Source organism: Convolutriloba macropyga, chromosome 7 (genome assembly GCF_964194025.1).
Source record: "Convolutriloba macropyga chromosome 7, txConMacr16.3, whole genome shotgun sequence".
In the NCBI taxonomy this organism is placed as follows: Eukaryota; Metazoa; Xenacoelomorpha; order Acoela; family Convolutidae; genus Convolutriloba; species Convolutriloba macropyga.
This window is the reverse complement of record NC_134474.1, coordinates 40096076-40112869: the sequence shown is the minus strand read 5'-3', so window position 1 is coordinate 40112869 and position 16794 is coordinate 40096076. Positions and strand designations below refer to the sequence as shown.

The following is a 16794-nucleotide window of genomic DNA, read 5'->3' as shown; positions in this document are numbered from 1 at the left end:
CTTTCATCGGGTCAAGGATTTGTTCAAACCAATTCAAACTCGTAGTCAGAGTTCCCCTGTGTATACGGAGTCTAATGAGCCAGTAACTTTTGGTATATGTTGTCTAGAAAAAGAGTTAGGATTGCATTCGGAAATTTGCGATTATTTCGAATAAGTGTTTTTAAAAATAGGTCTCTTTCGTATGGTCAAAAACTTCTTGAAATGGAACCAAACCAGGTATAGAGTACCCCCTGTGTAGCTAGAGTCTAAAACATAAAGAATTTTTGGTATAGCTTGCCTAGGAAAAAAGTTAGCTTTCTATACGGAAATTTGCGATTATTTCATATAGATAATTTTAAAAATAGGTCTTTTTCATCGGGTCAAGGAGTTGTCCAAATCAAACCAAACTGGGTATGCAGTATCCCCTGTGTAGCTAGAGTCTAAAACAAAAAGAATTTTTGGTATTGGTTGCCTAGCAAAAAAGTTAGTTTTTCGTACGGAAATTTGCTAATATTTCGAATAAGTAATTTTAAACAATTTTCAAAATTAGGTCTCTTTCATTAGGTCAAGGAGTTGTTCAAATCGAACCAAACTTGGTATGGAGTATCCCCTGTGTAGCTAGAGTCTAAAAAAAAAGAATTTTTGGTATTGGTTGCCTAGCAAAAAAGTTAGTTTTTCATACGGAAATTTGCGATTATTTCAAATAGATAATTTTAAAAATAGGTCTTTTTCTTATGGTCAAAAACTTCTTGAAATGGAACCAAACCTGGAATAGAGTATCCCCTGTGTAGCTAGAGTCTCAAACAAAAAGAATTTTTGGTATTGCTTGCCTAGCAAAAAAGTTAGTTTTTCGTATGGAAATTTGCGATTAATTCGAATAGGTAAAGATTATTGAATTTTAAAAATAGGTCTTTTTTATCGGGTCAAGGAGTTGTTCAATTCGAACGAAAATTGGCATGGAGTATCCCCATGGTAGGTAGACTCTGAGACAAAAAGAAATTTTGGTATAGCTTGTCTCTGAGAAAAGTTAGTTTTTCGTATGGAAATTTGCGATTATTTCAAATAGTTAATTTTAAAAATAGGTCTATTTCATTGGGTCAAGGAGTTGTCCAAATCTAACCAAAATCTGTATGGAGTATCTCCATGGTAGGTAGAATCTGAGACAAAAAGAATTTTTGGTATAGCTTGCCTCTGAGAAAAGTTAGTTATTCGTATGGAAATTTGCGATTATTTCAAATAGTTAATTTTAAAAATAGGTCTATTTCTTCGGGTCAAGGAGTTGTCCAAATCTAACCAAAATCGGTATGGAGTATCCCCTTGCTAAGTAGAGTCTAAAACAAAAAGAGTTTTTGGTATAGCTTGCCTAAGAAAAAAATTAGTTTTTCATACGGAAATTTCGACTTATTCGCTTATTTTATTTTTAAAAATATAGAAATTTTATCGGATCAAGGAGTTGTTCAAAGTGAACCAAATTTGTTATCGAGTATCCCATGGGTACCTAGATTGTACAACAAAAAGAATTTTTGGTATAGCTTGCCTAGGAAAAAAGTTAGTTTTTCATACGGAAATTTCGACTTATTCGCTTATTTTATTTTTAAAAATATAGAAATTTTATCGGATCAAGGAGTTGTTCAAAGTGAACCAAACTTGTTATCGAGTATCCCATGGGTAACTAGATTGTAAAACAAAAAGAATTTTTGGTAAAGCTTGCCCAGGAAAAAAGTTAGTTTTTCGTACGGAAATTTGCTATTATTTCAAATAAGTAATTTTAAACAATTTTCAAAATTAGGTCTATTTCATTTGGTCAAGGAGTTGTTCAAATCGAACCAAAGTTGGTATGGAGTATCCCCTTTGTAGGTAGAGTCTAAAACAGAAAGAATTTTTGCGATAGCTTGCGTAGGAAAAAAATTAGTTTTGCGTACGGTTTTTTTTGAAAAAAAATCAAAAATATAGAGTTAAAAACGGGTGGGACGCCTTTCGGGCGTCAAGATTTTTCGGTGCTCTCTCTCCCCCTCTCCCCTCGTTCTCTCGCCTCTGTTTTCGTCTCTCGCGTTCTCTCGCTTGTCTCGCGTTTTCTCGCTCGTCTCGCGTTTTCTCGATCGTCTCGCGTTTTCTCGCGTTTTCTCGCGTTTTCTCGCTCGTCTCTCGCGTTGTCTCGCTCGTCTCTCGCTTCGGTCTTTTGGTTTGAGTCTATGATGTGTGTTTATGATGTATGATATATGTTTCAGCTTTCTTGAGTGAGTGTCAAAAAAAAGTCTTATTAAAAAAAAGTCTTATTAGAGGTTCATTTTATTCTTAATATTGATAGATAGACATCCCTAGAATTTTGCTCACGCCAGCAAAAAAGGATGTCTACTATTAGTATAAAGATGTTCATGTACCTCACGTAAAAAAAAGACTTTATATGTGGATTTGTGGACTCGTGGAACCCTGGCGTCTTCATCTTCAATGGGCATCTACAAGCATAAAAGGTTAGTTTTTTTAGTCTGGACATATGCAACTTTGAACGCATGAAAGTCTGGACATAGGCCTTTTTGAACGCACGATAGTCTGATCATGAACGCACGAAAATGTTTTCGTGCGTTCATGATCAGACTATCGTGCGTTCAAAAAGGCCTATGTCCAGACTATCGTGCGTTCAAAGTTGCATATGTCCAGACTATCGTGCGTTCAAAGTTACCTATGATCAGACTATCGTGCGTTCCAAGTTGCATATGTCCAGACTATCGTGCGTTCAAAATTGCATATGTCCAGACTATCGTGCGTTCAAAATTGCATATGTCCAGACTATCGTGCGTTCAAAATTGCATATGTCCAGACTATCGTGCGTTCATTTTTTTTTCCAGACCGTGTAATTTTGAACGCACGACGCCACCTTGTGCGTTCATTTCGGTCTGGACATATCGACTTTCGGTCTGGCACCTCAACCTGGGTTAGGTTTGTTGCAGTCTTGTCAAATTCACCTCACCCGAAAAAATTTCTCTATAACACAAAGAATCAGGCCTGAAATTCTATAAGGTTGGTATGTATCTCCCTAAGGAATTACGTTGTTTATCAAGCTTCAGTTTTTTTGCAGTTTCGGCGCTATTTTGACTGCCGTATCTTTTCTTCCTTTTTTGACCTCAGTGACTGAATTTCAATCTCCTTTACTATGCTGGTGCAATGACTTTTTCATGAGCAAATACAACACAGTTATTGGCGCTCGGAATAGTTTCTCTTTGTTTTCTTTTTGTTCATCAATTTGTCTTTTTGCGTAAACTTTTTCGTTTCCTTAGTGAAGCAAAATGTTTTTGATAGAAAAGTAAATTTCCTTTAAAAAAATGGGTTTTTTAATTTTTCCATCTACTAGATGACACGCTCTGTTCAAATTGCAATCCATTTTTATTCCCAATCAGTTTTAAAAAAGAAACGAGGGTGTCCCAATTAAAAACTAGACTTTTTATTACTTCAACGATGTGGTTTGGAAAGGAGATTTAAGTCTTTCCAGAAATAATTGTCTGGCAATCGTAATCTGTTTTAAACGTTTTTTAAATTCTCCCATTTTTAAATAATTTCATGTATTTGTTGTTCATCTTTCGGCTGTAATAACCTAACTTCTCTGGTCCACTCGCTCACCTTCTCATTTTCGATAGACTTACTCACTGTTCCTTCGTCGCCTCTTGAAATTGAGATTGATTTCAACTCCAGTCCACAGTGAGGTGACAAAATTATCTAATGACAATGAATGAAACTTTGGTTCAATAAAAAATGAGTAGCTTTTGACTAAGAGAGATGATGTGTCTAATAGATGTGTCGTTTCCTTCACTCAAACGCTTTTTTATGTGAATATTCAGCATTTTACTTGCATCCTACAGTTGTTTTATTGATTGTATTTGGATAATTTGATAACTTTTTTATGTGTATTTATTCAATGAGTTGATCTTCTTTAGGTTTAAGCAAAATAGCCCGGTTTGAGGTTTTGTCGAAAAAAATGTATGAACTGCGCTGAATAGCGTTGGAACAAAATTTCATCGTAAGGCGCCCGCACCTTTTTACGATGAATGCGGTGAAATCGGTGAATTTTTCCAAGATTTGTGGTTTTGAGCGGAGAAATTTTTATTTTAATTCTATTCACCGGATTTCTTACACAAAAGAAACTTACGTACACTGTTTCGAACCTCTATCTTCCTGCATGTCAACAACTTTGAAACTTTTTAAGATATGCGGTTTTTTAGTGGTGAATTTTTTTTTATATTTACCGGATAAGCGGTGGCAAAAAATAATTCGCCGCTACCGACGGTAGGTGGCGAAAACAAAAATATCAGCGCTGAAAACCGCGATTCTTACGAAAAATTACCGGGATCGATCGGATTCAAAATTTTTGACAATCTGTTTTTCATTTCAGAGTGAGTATTAAGAAAAAGCACTATGTTTAAGGCAGTTGATAATTGACATGTGGAAAATGAAACTTATTTGGGCTCATTAATCATCATAATTAGAAATTTAAACAGTCAAATTGAAACAGTAAAGACATCGTCAATTCAAAGACAGAAAATTCATTTGAGAAATTAAAATCTAAATTTTACATTAACACAAAGTCGTCACAGAGTGGTAAAAGTATACATTTTGAAAAGCGGGCGAACCATCAATTTTAACCAACACGATGTTTTTCAAAACAATATTTCATTGCAAATTGCTCAAATCAGTTTTTTTTGGATTTTCCTTTCATATCAACTCAATTATAAAATTATCTGGCAAGGTGCTTCTTGAGTGCTTTTTGCGAGATTATAGAAGAAAACTCAAGCTGGATTAAATGCCAACGCCCTACATTAGAGGGGTTAAGTTGCGAAAATTTTACAGGAGAAATAGTAAATTGCAAAAACTTTAAAGTATGAGTAACCATTTGCATCATCATAGATTTAAATAATCATCCATTCATCCTACAAAATTTTCCATTCTTTCAAGAACACCATTTAAATTCTCAGCAGCTGTCGTTGTGCGTTAATTGGATGCTTGACCCGATAATTTTGAGAGTAGCATTGTTTAGTGAGAGACTTGGGTGTGCACGTGGGCGACTTTTCGGAGGAATATGCACTCAGGGAAATGCATATAGTGGATAAAATCTTCATAGCTCCGGGGTAGGTTACAATGAGACATCTTTATGTTGCACTTAGTAAGCCATCATTTCTGCCTATTTATGGCAAATTGATCGAACTGTAAGACTTCAGTTACATAAGAAGAAGTACGTTACAATGTACAATGTCAACATATTATATCATAGGCGTCTTGCACGAATCGAATGTAAATGCAATTTAAAAAGGAAATCTACTGCGGAATATCTTTTTTAGTTTGCGTTTGCGTTTGCATTTTTTTACCTTAAAAAATTTACAAACAATTTTGAAACCATGCGCCTTATTGAAAATATTTTATCTAAATGAAATATGACAATTTGGCAAAAGTTTGCAAGCATTGTGACTTCTACTGTAGTTTTATATCTAGTTTTTACTGAAACTAAGAAGCCACTTGGTCACAGTAGAAAAAAGAGTAAACCTTGTCAAATCTATATGAGGTCACTACCTATTTTTAGCGCATAAGTATGTATTATAAGACGAGCGAAGCTCATGTGGCTCTGCGACAAATTTATTCGTGGGAAAAATAATGCAATAATGGTATTGAACGAATAAAAACTCAGCGTATAGTAAGTCCCATAAAGTTGCAACGCAAGCGAACGTTCGAAAAGCTCGGGGCATGCAAATGGGCAGTGTTTTGCTATATATCTGCATGTTTTAAATTTGAACTTTGACCTTTGAAACGTTCGATAGCGTTGCAACTTTATGGGACTGACTATATTTTTATGCATTTCTTTTATCAAAGAACAGCGTTTTAAATAAAATAGTTACTAGGATTTAACGCATATTCTCTGTACTTTGATCAAACTTTTGATATCATGCTGACCCCGGTCGAGGTGCCACCTCCATTAAACGAGAATCATTTAAGATAAGCGGTGAATGCGGTGAAATTACATAAATCAAGTGGTGAATGCGGTGAAAAACACCTGGTAGTGGTAAAATTACATAATTTCACCGGTGAATTTAGCTGTGAAATTACATAAATTCACCGCTTGGAAAAAAGTGTCCAAATTATGTGAGATATGAGGTGAATGCGGTGAAATTACATAACTTCACGGCTTAAATTGGTGGGGAAATTACATAAGTTCACCGCTTAGAAAACTTTTATTTTATGTAATTTCACCACCAGAGTAAGCGGTGAACTTAAAAAAAAATCATCACATCTTAACGCTAAAATTTTCTCTACCGCTAAAATTTGCTTTCTGTAAAACATGTGCGTTAATTTTTTGTAAGGTTAGAGGTGAAAATACAAATTTTAGCGGTGAAATGTGGTAATTTTTTTTTGTAAGTTCACCGCTTACTCTAGTTTTCACCTCATATGTCGAACATAATTTTGCGGTGAAATGCGGTGAAATTGTGTAAAATAAGCTGCGAGTAAGCTAGAGTAAGCGAAGAAAAAATAACCACATTTCACAGTTAAAATTTGGAATTTCACCGCTAACCTTACAAAAATTTAACGCGCATGTTTTATAGAAAGTAGAAGCAGATTTTAGCGGTAGAGCAAATTTATTGGTGAAATGTAATAATTTCATGTAAGTGCGCCGCTTACTCTAGCGGTAAAATTGAATAATTTCACCGCATTTCACCGCAAATTTATGTTCGACATTTGCGGTGAGAAAAGAACAACTGTTCACAGCTTATCTTACATATTTTTCCTGTTTCTCCTCAACCCGGGGAGTGCAATTTTTCAACGCAAATTTGGTTAGTTCTGACAGTACTATAACGCCTACCAACTTATGCATTGCAACTCACTACGGTCACGTTTTAACTCTGTAAGAGACAATCTAGGTGTAAAGTATAATCACCACACCAAGAGTTGAAAAGATAGTTATTCAATTAAATTCTAGTACGAGTCTGAACTTGGCTCACTAAAGAATTGTCAAAAAAACTAATTTCTTATGTTTTCTGAACACATGTAGTTAGGATAAAATAAATTAAATTAGAAAACTGAAAGAAGGATGGAGCAGAATTAAACAGTGTATTCCATAATTAAAACAGTAGGCCATTACTGTAGAGAGCGCCCTAGATAACTTCAGTAAGTACTCTTTCGTTTGCAAACTGTTAGCAACAATGAACCAGCCACAACAGCTTTGTCAAGGTTGATTTAAATAAAATACAGCATTAGGGACTATCAATGAAAAGTATTCAGTTGCTCTTGTAGTTTGAAGCAGCTTGCATCCATTTTGTATTTTCCCATCACTGTATCTTTTCTTAAAGCGGATGGACAAAAAAATATATAGTTTTTACAGAACTGATAATAAGCAATAATACATCAGGGACCGAATTTAAGTCGAAGGTTTCTCTATCTTGTAGACCTACCGCACGGGTCTGACTGAAAACAAGATCTTAACCAGAGTCCTTTCAGTGAATTGCGGGTGTCAAGTAAACTTTTAAATCGGATTCTTCGATTTATTTCATTTGACACGTCTTGAACCATTCTGCTCCAAAACTGCACAAGCCTTTACTCAGACTTGCTCTCTCAATATCTGAAAACTGCGGCGTCCTTCCATGGGCGTTTTTTTTCAGAGTTTTTCTTATTCTACTTAAACTGCTATTAGTTCCCGTTGGAGATTTTAAATTGTTCTGTCCCCCTGAGGTGGTCAGTATGTCTACGTCTTTTGGTTTGGTACTCTTATCAAATTATGTGATATTTGTTCCGTTTTTTGTTATCTTACAACTTTTCAAGTTATCCAACTTTTCAACTTGAAAAATTATTTATTCAATTAATTTCTAGTATGAGTCTCAATCTGGCTCACTGAAGAGTTGTCAAAGAAAAAAATTATTTCTTAGGTTTTCCGAAAAATTGTAGTTAGGTTGAAATAATTTTAATTATAAAAGAGAAAGAAGGATAGATCAGAAGTAAACATCGTATTCCAGAATTAAAAACAGGTGGGTAGTGTTAAGAGTTAAAATTTAGTGTTAACAAATGATCATATTACTCTTGGGTGAAGTTAAAGTTATTGCTTTGCTGTTGGATTGAAAAGGCAGACTTGGTTTGCTGCCTGCTGAGAAAATCGCTTAGCGGAGGAGAAAAGATTTTGCTGCTTAAAGCAAAAAACATGTTCAAAGGAAGAACGGCTTATGTTGCTCATTTTTGTGACCATATTGATTTCCTTCAACCAGCAAACTCTAAAATTTAGTGTGTTTTAAACTGACTCAACACAATTATTAACCACGAGATTTATAACTATGTCCATAATTAATTTCCATAAACAAATAGTAGGCCATTACTGTAGAGAGCGCCCTAGATAACTTCAGTAAGCACCCTTTCGTTCGCAGACTGATGGCAACAACGAATCAGCCGCCACAGCTTTGTCAAAATTGATTTAAATAAAACGCAGCATTACGGACTATCAATAAAAGTATTCTTTTACTCTAGTAGTTCGAAGCAGTTTGCATCCATTTTGTATTTTCCCATCACTGTATCTTTTCTTAAAGCCGATGGACAAAAATATAGTTTTTATAGAAGCGATAATAAGAATTAATACACTAGGTACCGCATTTAGTTCGAAGGTTTCTTTATCTTGTAGACCTACCGTACTGGTCCGACTGAAAACAAGATCTTAACCAGCGTTGTTTCAGTGAAATGCGGGTCTTGTGTCAAGTAACCTTTTAAATCAGATTCTTCGATTTATTTCATTTGACACGTCTTGAGCCATTCTGCTCCAAAACTGCACAAGCCTTTACTCAGACTTGCTCTCTCAATACTGGAAAACTGTGGCGTCGTTCCATGGGCATGTTTTTCAGAGTTTTTCTTATTTTACTTAAACTGCTCTTAGTTCCCGTTGAAGATTTTATATTATTCTGCCCTCCTGAGGTGGTCCGTTGGTCCACGTCTTGTGTACTCTCATCAAATTATGTGATATTTGTTCCGTTTTTGGTTGTCCAACGTCTCAAATCATATCCGGTTTGCGAAAAAGTTTACGTCCTTTTAATTTTTGCCCCGGCATCTAGATTTGGGATAATAATTTTTGCAAACTCGTGGGAGTGGGCCGACGGGTTTGGTCCCTGATAACATGGTACTTTTATTGGCGTCATATTGCGCCAACTAAAAACCCTCTATCATTAAATGCGCTTTGAGATCGGTCTTTTTTTGGATTAAACTTTTTCATTGTTCAACAATTTTATATGCACTATTTTTATGAGAATGATTTTACTAAACAGTCACTGTTCCCTTTTGTTTGGAGTCCGTTGGAAATGTCTTGTTGTCTTGCACACGGGTTCTTCCATTTGAGCATGTTTCGGGAAGATCTTGTGTGAGAAAATGTCCTGAATGATTTTTCAGGTAACGTATTTTTGAGCATGGCGCTCTTATGTCCCATTTGCATTCAATCTATTGATCATGTTCTCTGTGTCGCCAAAATTGTTTGCTGATCAAAACATTCACGACGTATGATAGTTGTTCCTTAAAAATGATCTATGATTGTCAGCATCTGATCGCATTTGTGGCTCCAGCAAAATGATCTTGAATTGTGGACTGTTTTAGAATTTTAATAACATTGTTTGATTTTTTAATTCGGAGAGTGGCGAAAAATATTTAAATTCAGTTATTTGTATTTCATTTTTCAACAAATTCAATTTCTCTTAGTACAATTTATTTGCAATAATCTGATGGTAAAATGTAGTTTTACAGGGGTTCAAAAATTAGAACCCAAAATTATCTTACTAAAATGCTTTTTTCAGAAATACATCGGATGAAACAACGAACAGTACTTCTGTTTTATGATATTACCAATGCTTTTAAAAATTTATATGGATCCTCTGCCTCCAAAATTTCACAAAGAGGCAGCTTTTCCTGGAAGAAATCATTCTTTTAACCAACCACACCACTCGCGTATCAGATGAATTTGCGGTTATTCTTAATAACTTAACGGTGATTTTCAAAAAATTAGCTTCTTCAAATCGTGTTTTTTCCCTGTACATCGAATGATTATCTCACAAATATGCTGGTTCATCTGGGACGTTCATCTAAACTTTCTGACAGTTTCATGAAAAATATCCCAATGGTGCCAATAAATTGCGTGAACCAACGCCGCAGATCCTAGTAGCTTTGTCGAAAAATTATCAAAAATTATTAGGAACTATCTTTTCTGGCGGCATTCTCAAGGAGTAATGATGGATAAATTACCGGGAAATTTACAAAGCGAATTGCAAATAAACCGGAAACGTAAAATAGGGTTGTCCACAGAACGATCTATACGCAATGAATCAAAAATATAAGAAGACCGATTACACTCAAAAAGTTTCGACTAATAGATTTTGAAAAAATCTGCTACTCACATCCTGTAACAACCTGATTATTTGAATAAGAATATAGGTATAAATAGATATGTGTCGTGGACATCTTTTTGTAAATATTTTAAGCCTTTTTTCACATCTTTGAAACCAATTTAGTTCTAATTTTTTTTAAAAAAAATTAATCTTATGCTTAATTTTACTAAATTCTGTTACTGCATTTTATTCATAAATTTTCAGTTCTTGGTCAAATTGTGATCGAAAACTGTTCAGCCTGAGCAGCCAAACGGAGAACCGTATGTCCAGATCGTCTCAGACGGAAAGTGCCTATTTCCAGACCGTCCCAGACGGAAATATCTTGTGTCCAGATTTTCCTACGTACACAAGATTTTTGTTTGTTGAAATCCAGACTTTCGTGCGTTCATTGACTTTTGTGATTTGTTGATCAGACTTTCGTGTGTTCACCAAACTTTGGCGCTTTGATGTTCAGTTTTTCTTACGTTCACCAGATTTTCATGCCTTCACCAGATTTCATAAGTGCACGTTGAGATTTTGGTATTCTCAAATTCACACATTCCTGAGTTCATCTGGTTTTCGCACCTTTAGCAGACTTTCTTACATTGTGCCTTCATTTTCAAACTTTCGTGAGTTTATATCACGTTCAAAGCCAGACAAACTGCAACGTTTACGCATAACTTAATTACTTGAGTTTAGCATAATTTCTTCATTTCGTGTAGAGATCCTTGAAATTGCTCAGTTGCTAAGAGGGTTTTGAAGAAACCTAAACTTTAAAAAAAACGTTCGAAATTATTTTTTTGGTTAAGGATGGTATACATCGGCCTGTAAGTCATGAACGTGAATTTTTTTAAAAAAAACTTCAGCTAACTTCTATAACAGGAGAAAGAAAATTTTCCAAATACATTGCAAAAGAGTGCGCGGAATTCTTACTGCATTCGACACTTTGCTTTTTATATGTCACTTAAGTGAATTTTAACGCTCTGCTTGAAAAATAATGTTATAACATTATACATAAGTTTTAATTTACAAAACCTTGTTTATACTGTTTGAAAATCACTGAGCACTGCAAGTGGGCCGGAGGTTATCAAAGTTAATGATGGCAAAACATTCAAAAATCTTTCGAGTGCATCCAAAAGATAAAATGTACGAAACTTTTAAAACAGTTTTGGCGGCTGTACACATCAAAACTAAAACCAAATATCAGCAGCTACGCTAAGGAATTTTTATGCGGCTAAAACGTTCTGCTGGCACTTATGATCGTTTTGTACTTCGAAGCGTATGAAAATAAACTCAGAATAGTTAAGATAAGTTACCAAGACTAATCACATACATCAGTCTTCATCAGGTTGAAAATTAAGGCAATAGTTCGAGAAAAATTTTAAGCTAAATTTGATGAGCTAAATTACAACAAACATATTTCTTGGCTTTCAAATTTACAAACAAACATCACAACAACATTTTCAGACAAAAGTAGATTTGTTTTAGAGCTTCAGATTGTTTTTTCCCTGAATATTTAATCGATCAGAACAAGGGGTGATGTGATATTTTGAAACAAACTGTTAATATTTTAGCGACCAAAAACGTTAATTTGCGGTCCTTAACCTCAGTTTAGTCTGCACACGTAGAAATCAATCTTTTGATCTGGTAAAGATAGTGATGTCATTACTGGACCCCAAATAAATCGAAAGCAAATTAACTGATTCATAGCACAACTTTGTATCTTCTCATTTTAATCTTCAGCTCTAGAAAACAAACATCCCAGAAATTTTTTTTCATCAATTTTTTTTGTTTATTTTATCTAAACAAATAGTGGCACTTTTTGAAAAGGAAATTATGTTTTGGTGAACTGTGTGAAATGTGAGCTACAATTTGGTTGGAAGACATCAAACATTTGGGAGATTGATTGTCCAAAACTTTTAGTATTTTGCTTTTACCCTCTATCAATATATAGTTACTCATTCTTTTGTTTTTAAGTGTGTTTCTGAAGAAAAAATTAGAAAAATTGTTCCCCCACCCCCAAATTGTATTTTCAGATCATTGAAAAATGGCCCAAATATAATTTGACAGAAAATGCTGAAACGCGGGAAAATGGTAGACTTTCGTTTCAGTCATTTCTATTCATCTAGTCTATAGCTCGACAAAAATTGTCTTACTGGTTTCAGTCACATTTGTTTCAAGGCACCTGAAAAGTAACCAAACATAGATAATCTATTTTGTGGTTGATTCAGAAGCTCCCCAAAAGAAAATACAGGTTTTTGGCATCTATATAGCGCAACTGTTCATTCATTCACATGTCCAAAATTACTGTCTGAGAATAGGTTGGAAATGGAATCGGAGAAAAGAATTTCGATAGTAATAAGAAAAAGGGCAGCTGCAAACAGGCTACTGTAGGCCTAATGCTGTTCCACTGGGATTACGCAGAAACCACAATTATTATTATAATTATTATTATTAAAATGCGGAATATTATACTACTGCTTTACATTTCCTGTCAAGAAGAGTCATTTCAATTGGACTGCTAACCTTGTCTTACAAAATCGAACTTGAAAACATTGTCTCTTTTACCTCCTTTTTGGTTGTGATATCGCGCTTTTCAGGTATAGAACAGGAACAGAATCATTCCTCAACGACATTGCTCTCATACTGCTGGAGGTTCCTGTGTCAATCAGTTACGAACCCATTAGATTGTGCACTGAAAGGGTGCCCTACACTTACAAACGAAACATATTGGGCACTTGTGGCATCGGAAGCACAAACAAACATGTATTGGAGACACCGGATGTGTTACAGGAGACAGTGTTCTACGAGTCCATGTATATTTCAGAATCGAGTCCTTTTAGTTTTCAGTGGTGCAGAAGTGACTTGATATGCGTTGACTCCGTAACTAAAGGTGCGATGATCGTATAGATGACATACGAGTGTCGCTTACATATCATGAAAAGAGGCACTAATCTAAAGCACTGCAGTGGAATGTAAGCCATGCTCAATCTAAGCAATGCTCATTGGAAAAGTTTAGAATTCTCAGACATAGGTGATTTTGTGTCCGACAAAATAGGACTTAGAACTCATGACGCCCCTATTGTGCGTTCATTTTGTTCTGAACGTATCGACTTTTGGCCTGGGATCTCAGCCCAGTCTGGGTTGCACAAATACTATCGAATAATTGAGTTCAATGAATCATCTGTCCAAAAAAATTGTACAAGGACAGATCGGAAGTTTTTATTCCTAGACATTCTATTACTGTGTTTTATTCAACTGTAGTATATAACAAGAGTAACATTATTTCTCTAGGGTCCAACATCTGTAAGTTTGACGATGGATCTCCCCTATATACATTCCATTGTGGTACTCGGACACCACAATGTCTCTATGGAGTGGCCAGCTTCTACCGCAATAGAATCACAGAGCCCGAAAGTGATCAGTGCGATAGTGGAAGTTTCTTTGCCAGTATTTTTCCTCTGTACAACTGGATCGAACAGACTATGACGGAAATTTGATGATCAAATGGTTTACTGACTAAATAAAACATATAAAGATATATAGGTTAATCGAGATTTGTTCCATTTTCGCTCAAATTTTGGGACAATTTTAAAAATTTTCAGTAATAAAAATTTTTAAAGATTTAGAAATTGTTGGTATTGGCTTAATGGTAGTTAATTGAGCTTTCCTATGCTATGGTATCAGAAAGAAATTTTTTATCGAACAAGACAAGGGAAAACTTGTCGGTTTCGGCAGAAAAAGATTGCCCAATTTTCGCTCTAAATTCGGGAAAATTTTCTTTGAACATTTTATTGAACATTGCAGCATAACCGGCTTTTTAATTTTTTTGCACATTCAGTGGATATTGTACAATTTTTTTCCTTTACATGCAGTGACACACCTCACAGGACGCTTCAACCAGACAAAAGGGTGTGATAAAGGTGGACTAAAGAGTGTAATAGTAGAGTAGAGTAAAAATCGGTAGTAGATACTGAATTACAATGAAAATTACTGAAATAAAAAAAACTCCAACATACCTGTTTGCTGATGTAATTACCATTTCAATTCCATTCTATTGTCAATTTATAAACATTTTTTTTCTATTTATTTTCTTTCATACAGTGCCAGAAGACGACTAAAACAAAATCTGAAAACAGTTGAAAACAAAAAAAAAGTTTAAAAAGAATTACAATCTAAAATTTAGTGATTTGAGCAAAAATTGAGTTCCTATCAATCTCTGGCTCATCTTAATGCGTTCCTGGTGACAAAAACTTAGATGATATAAAGACTTTAGTGAGTTTCCTCCAATTTTTTGATTGATGGTGCAAATAAGTTTTCTATTATTGTAAACCACAAATAATTAATCAAATGAACAATTGCTTTAATTTAGGGAAACTCAGTGCGGCCGCTCCACGCCACAGTGTATCTTAATCAAAAACCTGTAGTGAGCACGTTTTAAGTATTGAAAGGGACATAGCACTGTAAGACTAAGTAACCGGACTGCGATAGAAACGGATCTAACAAGGAGCCGTGTTTAAAAGAATAGTCTCACAACTTCAAGTAAACTGTTTTCCAATTATTGTCCGTGCCAAACTGAGGTCTTATTCAGTGCTGAAATTGACTTAGAAATTGTTGGTATGGGTTTAATGACAGCTAATTGAGCTTTGCTATGCTATGCTCTCAGGACAAAATGTGTGTTTTGAACAAAACAAGGGAAAACTTGTTAGTTTGGGCAAAAAATTTGCCCAGTTTTTGCTCTAAATTTGTGTTTTTCTTGAAGGTTTTTAAACATTGCAGCGCAACAGGCTTTTTTCATTTCTCTTACACGTTCAGTGGAAAAAGTACATACTATTTTCGCTTAACGCGCACTGACACACCTCACAAGACGCTTCAACCAGAAAAACGAGTGTGATAAAGGTGGACTAAAGAGTTTAATAAAAGTGTAAATTTAAAAGTGTAATGAGAGCTGACTAAAGAGCGTATAGAGTTTAAGAAAAGTTTAAAACTGTTAAAAGTTACACTCATGCCCTCTTTTTCCTGCTAGTAAGAATTGAAACGGCTTCACGCCCTTCTTCTCACATAACAATGGTGGAACACGGGTGAAAACTTCTGCCTGGGTATGCGGTACTTTTTGTCAGATGAAAAATTGATTACAAACAATCGGTAGCAGATACTGAATAACCATGAAAATTACTGGATAAAAAAATTCCAACATACCTGTTTGCTGATGTAATAACCTTTTCATTTCCATTCTATTGTCACTTTTTAAACATTTTTTTCTATTTATTTTCATACAGTGCCAGAAGAAGGCTGAAACAAAATCTGAAAACAGCTGAAAACAAAAAAAAAACATTTTTAAAGAATTACAATCTAAACTTTAGTGATTTGAGCAAAAATTGAGTTCCTATCAATCTCTGGATCATCTTAATGCGTTCCTGGTGACAAAAACTTAGATGATATAAAGACTTTAGTGAGTTTCTTCCAACTTTTTAATTGATGATGCAAATAAGTTTTCCATTATGGTAGAACACAAATAATTATTCAAGTGAACAATTGCTTTAATTTAGGGAAACTCAGTGCGGCCGCTCCACGCCACAGCGTATCTTAATCAAAAACCTGTAGTGAGCACGTTTTAAGTATTGAAAGGGACATAGCACTGTAAGACTAAGTAACCGGACTGCGATAGAAACGGATCTAACAAGAAGCCGTGTTTAAAAGAATAGTCTCACAACTTCAAGTAAACTGGATCGAACAGACTATGACGGAAATTTGATGATCAAATGGTTTACTGACTAAATAAAACATATAATGATATATAGGTTAATCGAGATTTGTTCCATTTTTGCTCAAATTTTGGGACACTTTTAAAAATTTTCAGTAATAAAAATTTTTAAAGATTTAGAAATTGTTGGTATTGGCTTAATGGTAGTTAATTGAGCTTTCCTATGCTATGGTATCAGAAAAAAAATTTTTATCGAACAAAACAAGGGAAAACTTGTCATTTTCGGCAGAAAAAGATTGCCCAATTTTCGCTCTAAATTTGGGAATATTTTCTTTGAACATTTTTTTGAACATTGCAGCATAACCGGTTTTTTAATTTTTTTGCACATTCAGTGGATATTGTACAAATGTTTTTCCTTTACACGCACTGACACACCTCACAAGACGCTTCAACCAGACAAAAGGGTGTGATAAAGGTGGACTAAAGAGTGTAATAGTAGTGTAGAGTAAAAATCGGTAGTAGATACTGAATTACAATGAAAATTACTGAAATAAAAAAAAACTCCAATATACCTGTTTGCTGATGTAATAACCATTTCAATTCCATTCTATTGTTGGTATGGGTTTAATGACAGCTAATTGAGCTTTGCTATGCTATGCTCTCAGGACAAAATGTGTGTTTTGAACAAAACAAGGGAAAACTTGTTAGTTTGGGCAAAAAAATTGCCCAGTTTTTGCTCTAAATTTGTGTTTT

The 16794-nt window shown here is 34.7% G+C and overlaps 1 protein-coding gene across 1 annotated transcript in view; it reads left to right on the top strand.

Annotated features, from left to right (window-relative positions):
- Nucleotides 1-13837, top strand: part of LOC142343029 (uncharacterized) — a 61452-nt gene extending 47615 nt beyond the window's left edge. Inside the window, exons 2-4 of the mRNA XM_075394714.1 lie at nt 5006-5096; nt 12938-13230; nt 13632-13837. Coding sequence (XP_075250829.1) covers nt 5062-5096; nt 12938-13230; nt 13632-13837 — 534 coding nt within the window. The 5' untranslated portion in view covers nt 5006-5061. The remainder of the gene's footprint in view (nt 1-5005; nt 5097-12937; nt 13231-13631) is intronic.
- Nucleotides 13838-16794: the final 2957 nt, after the last annotated feature.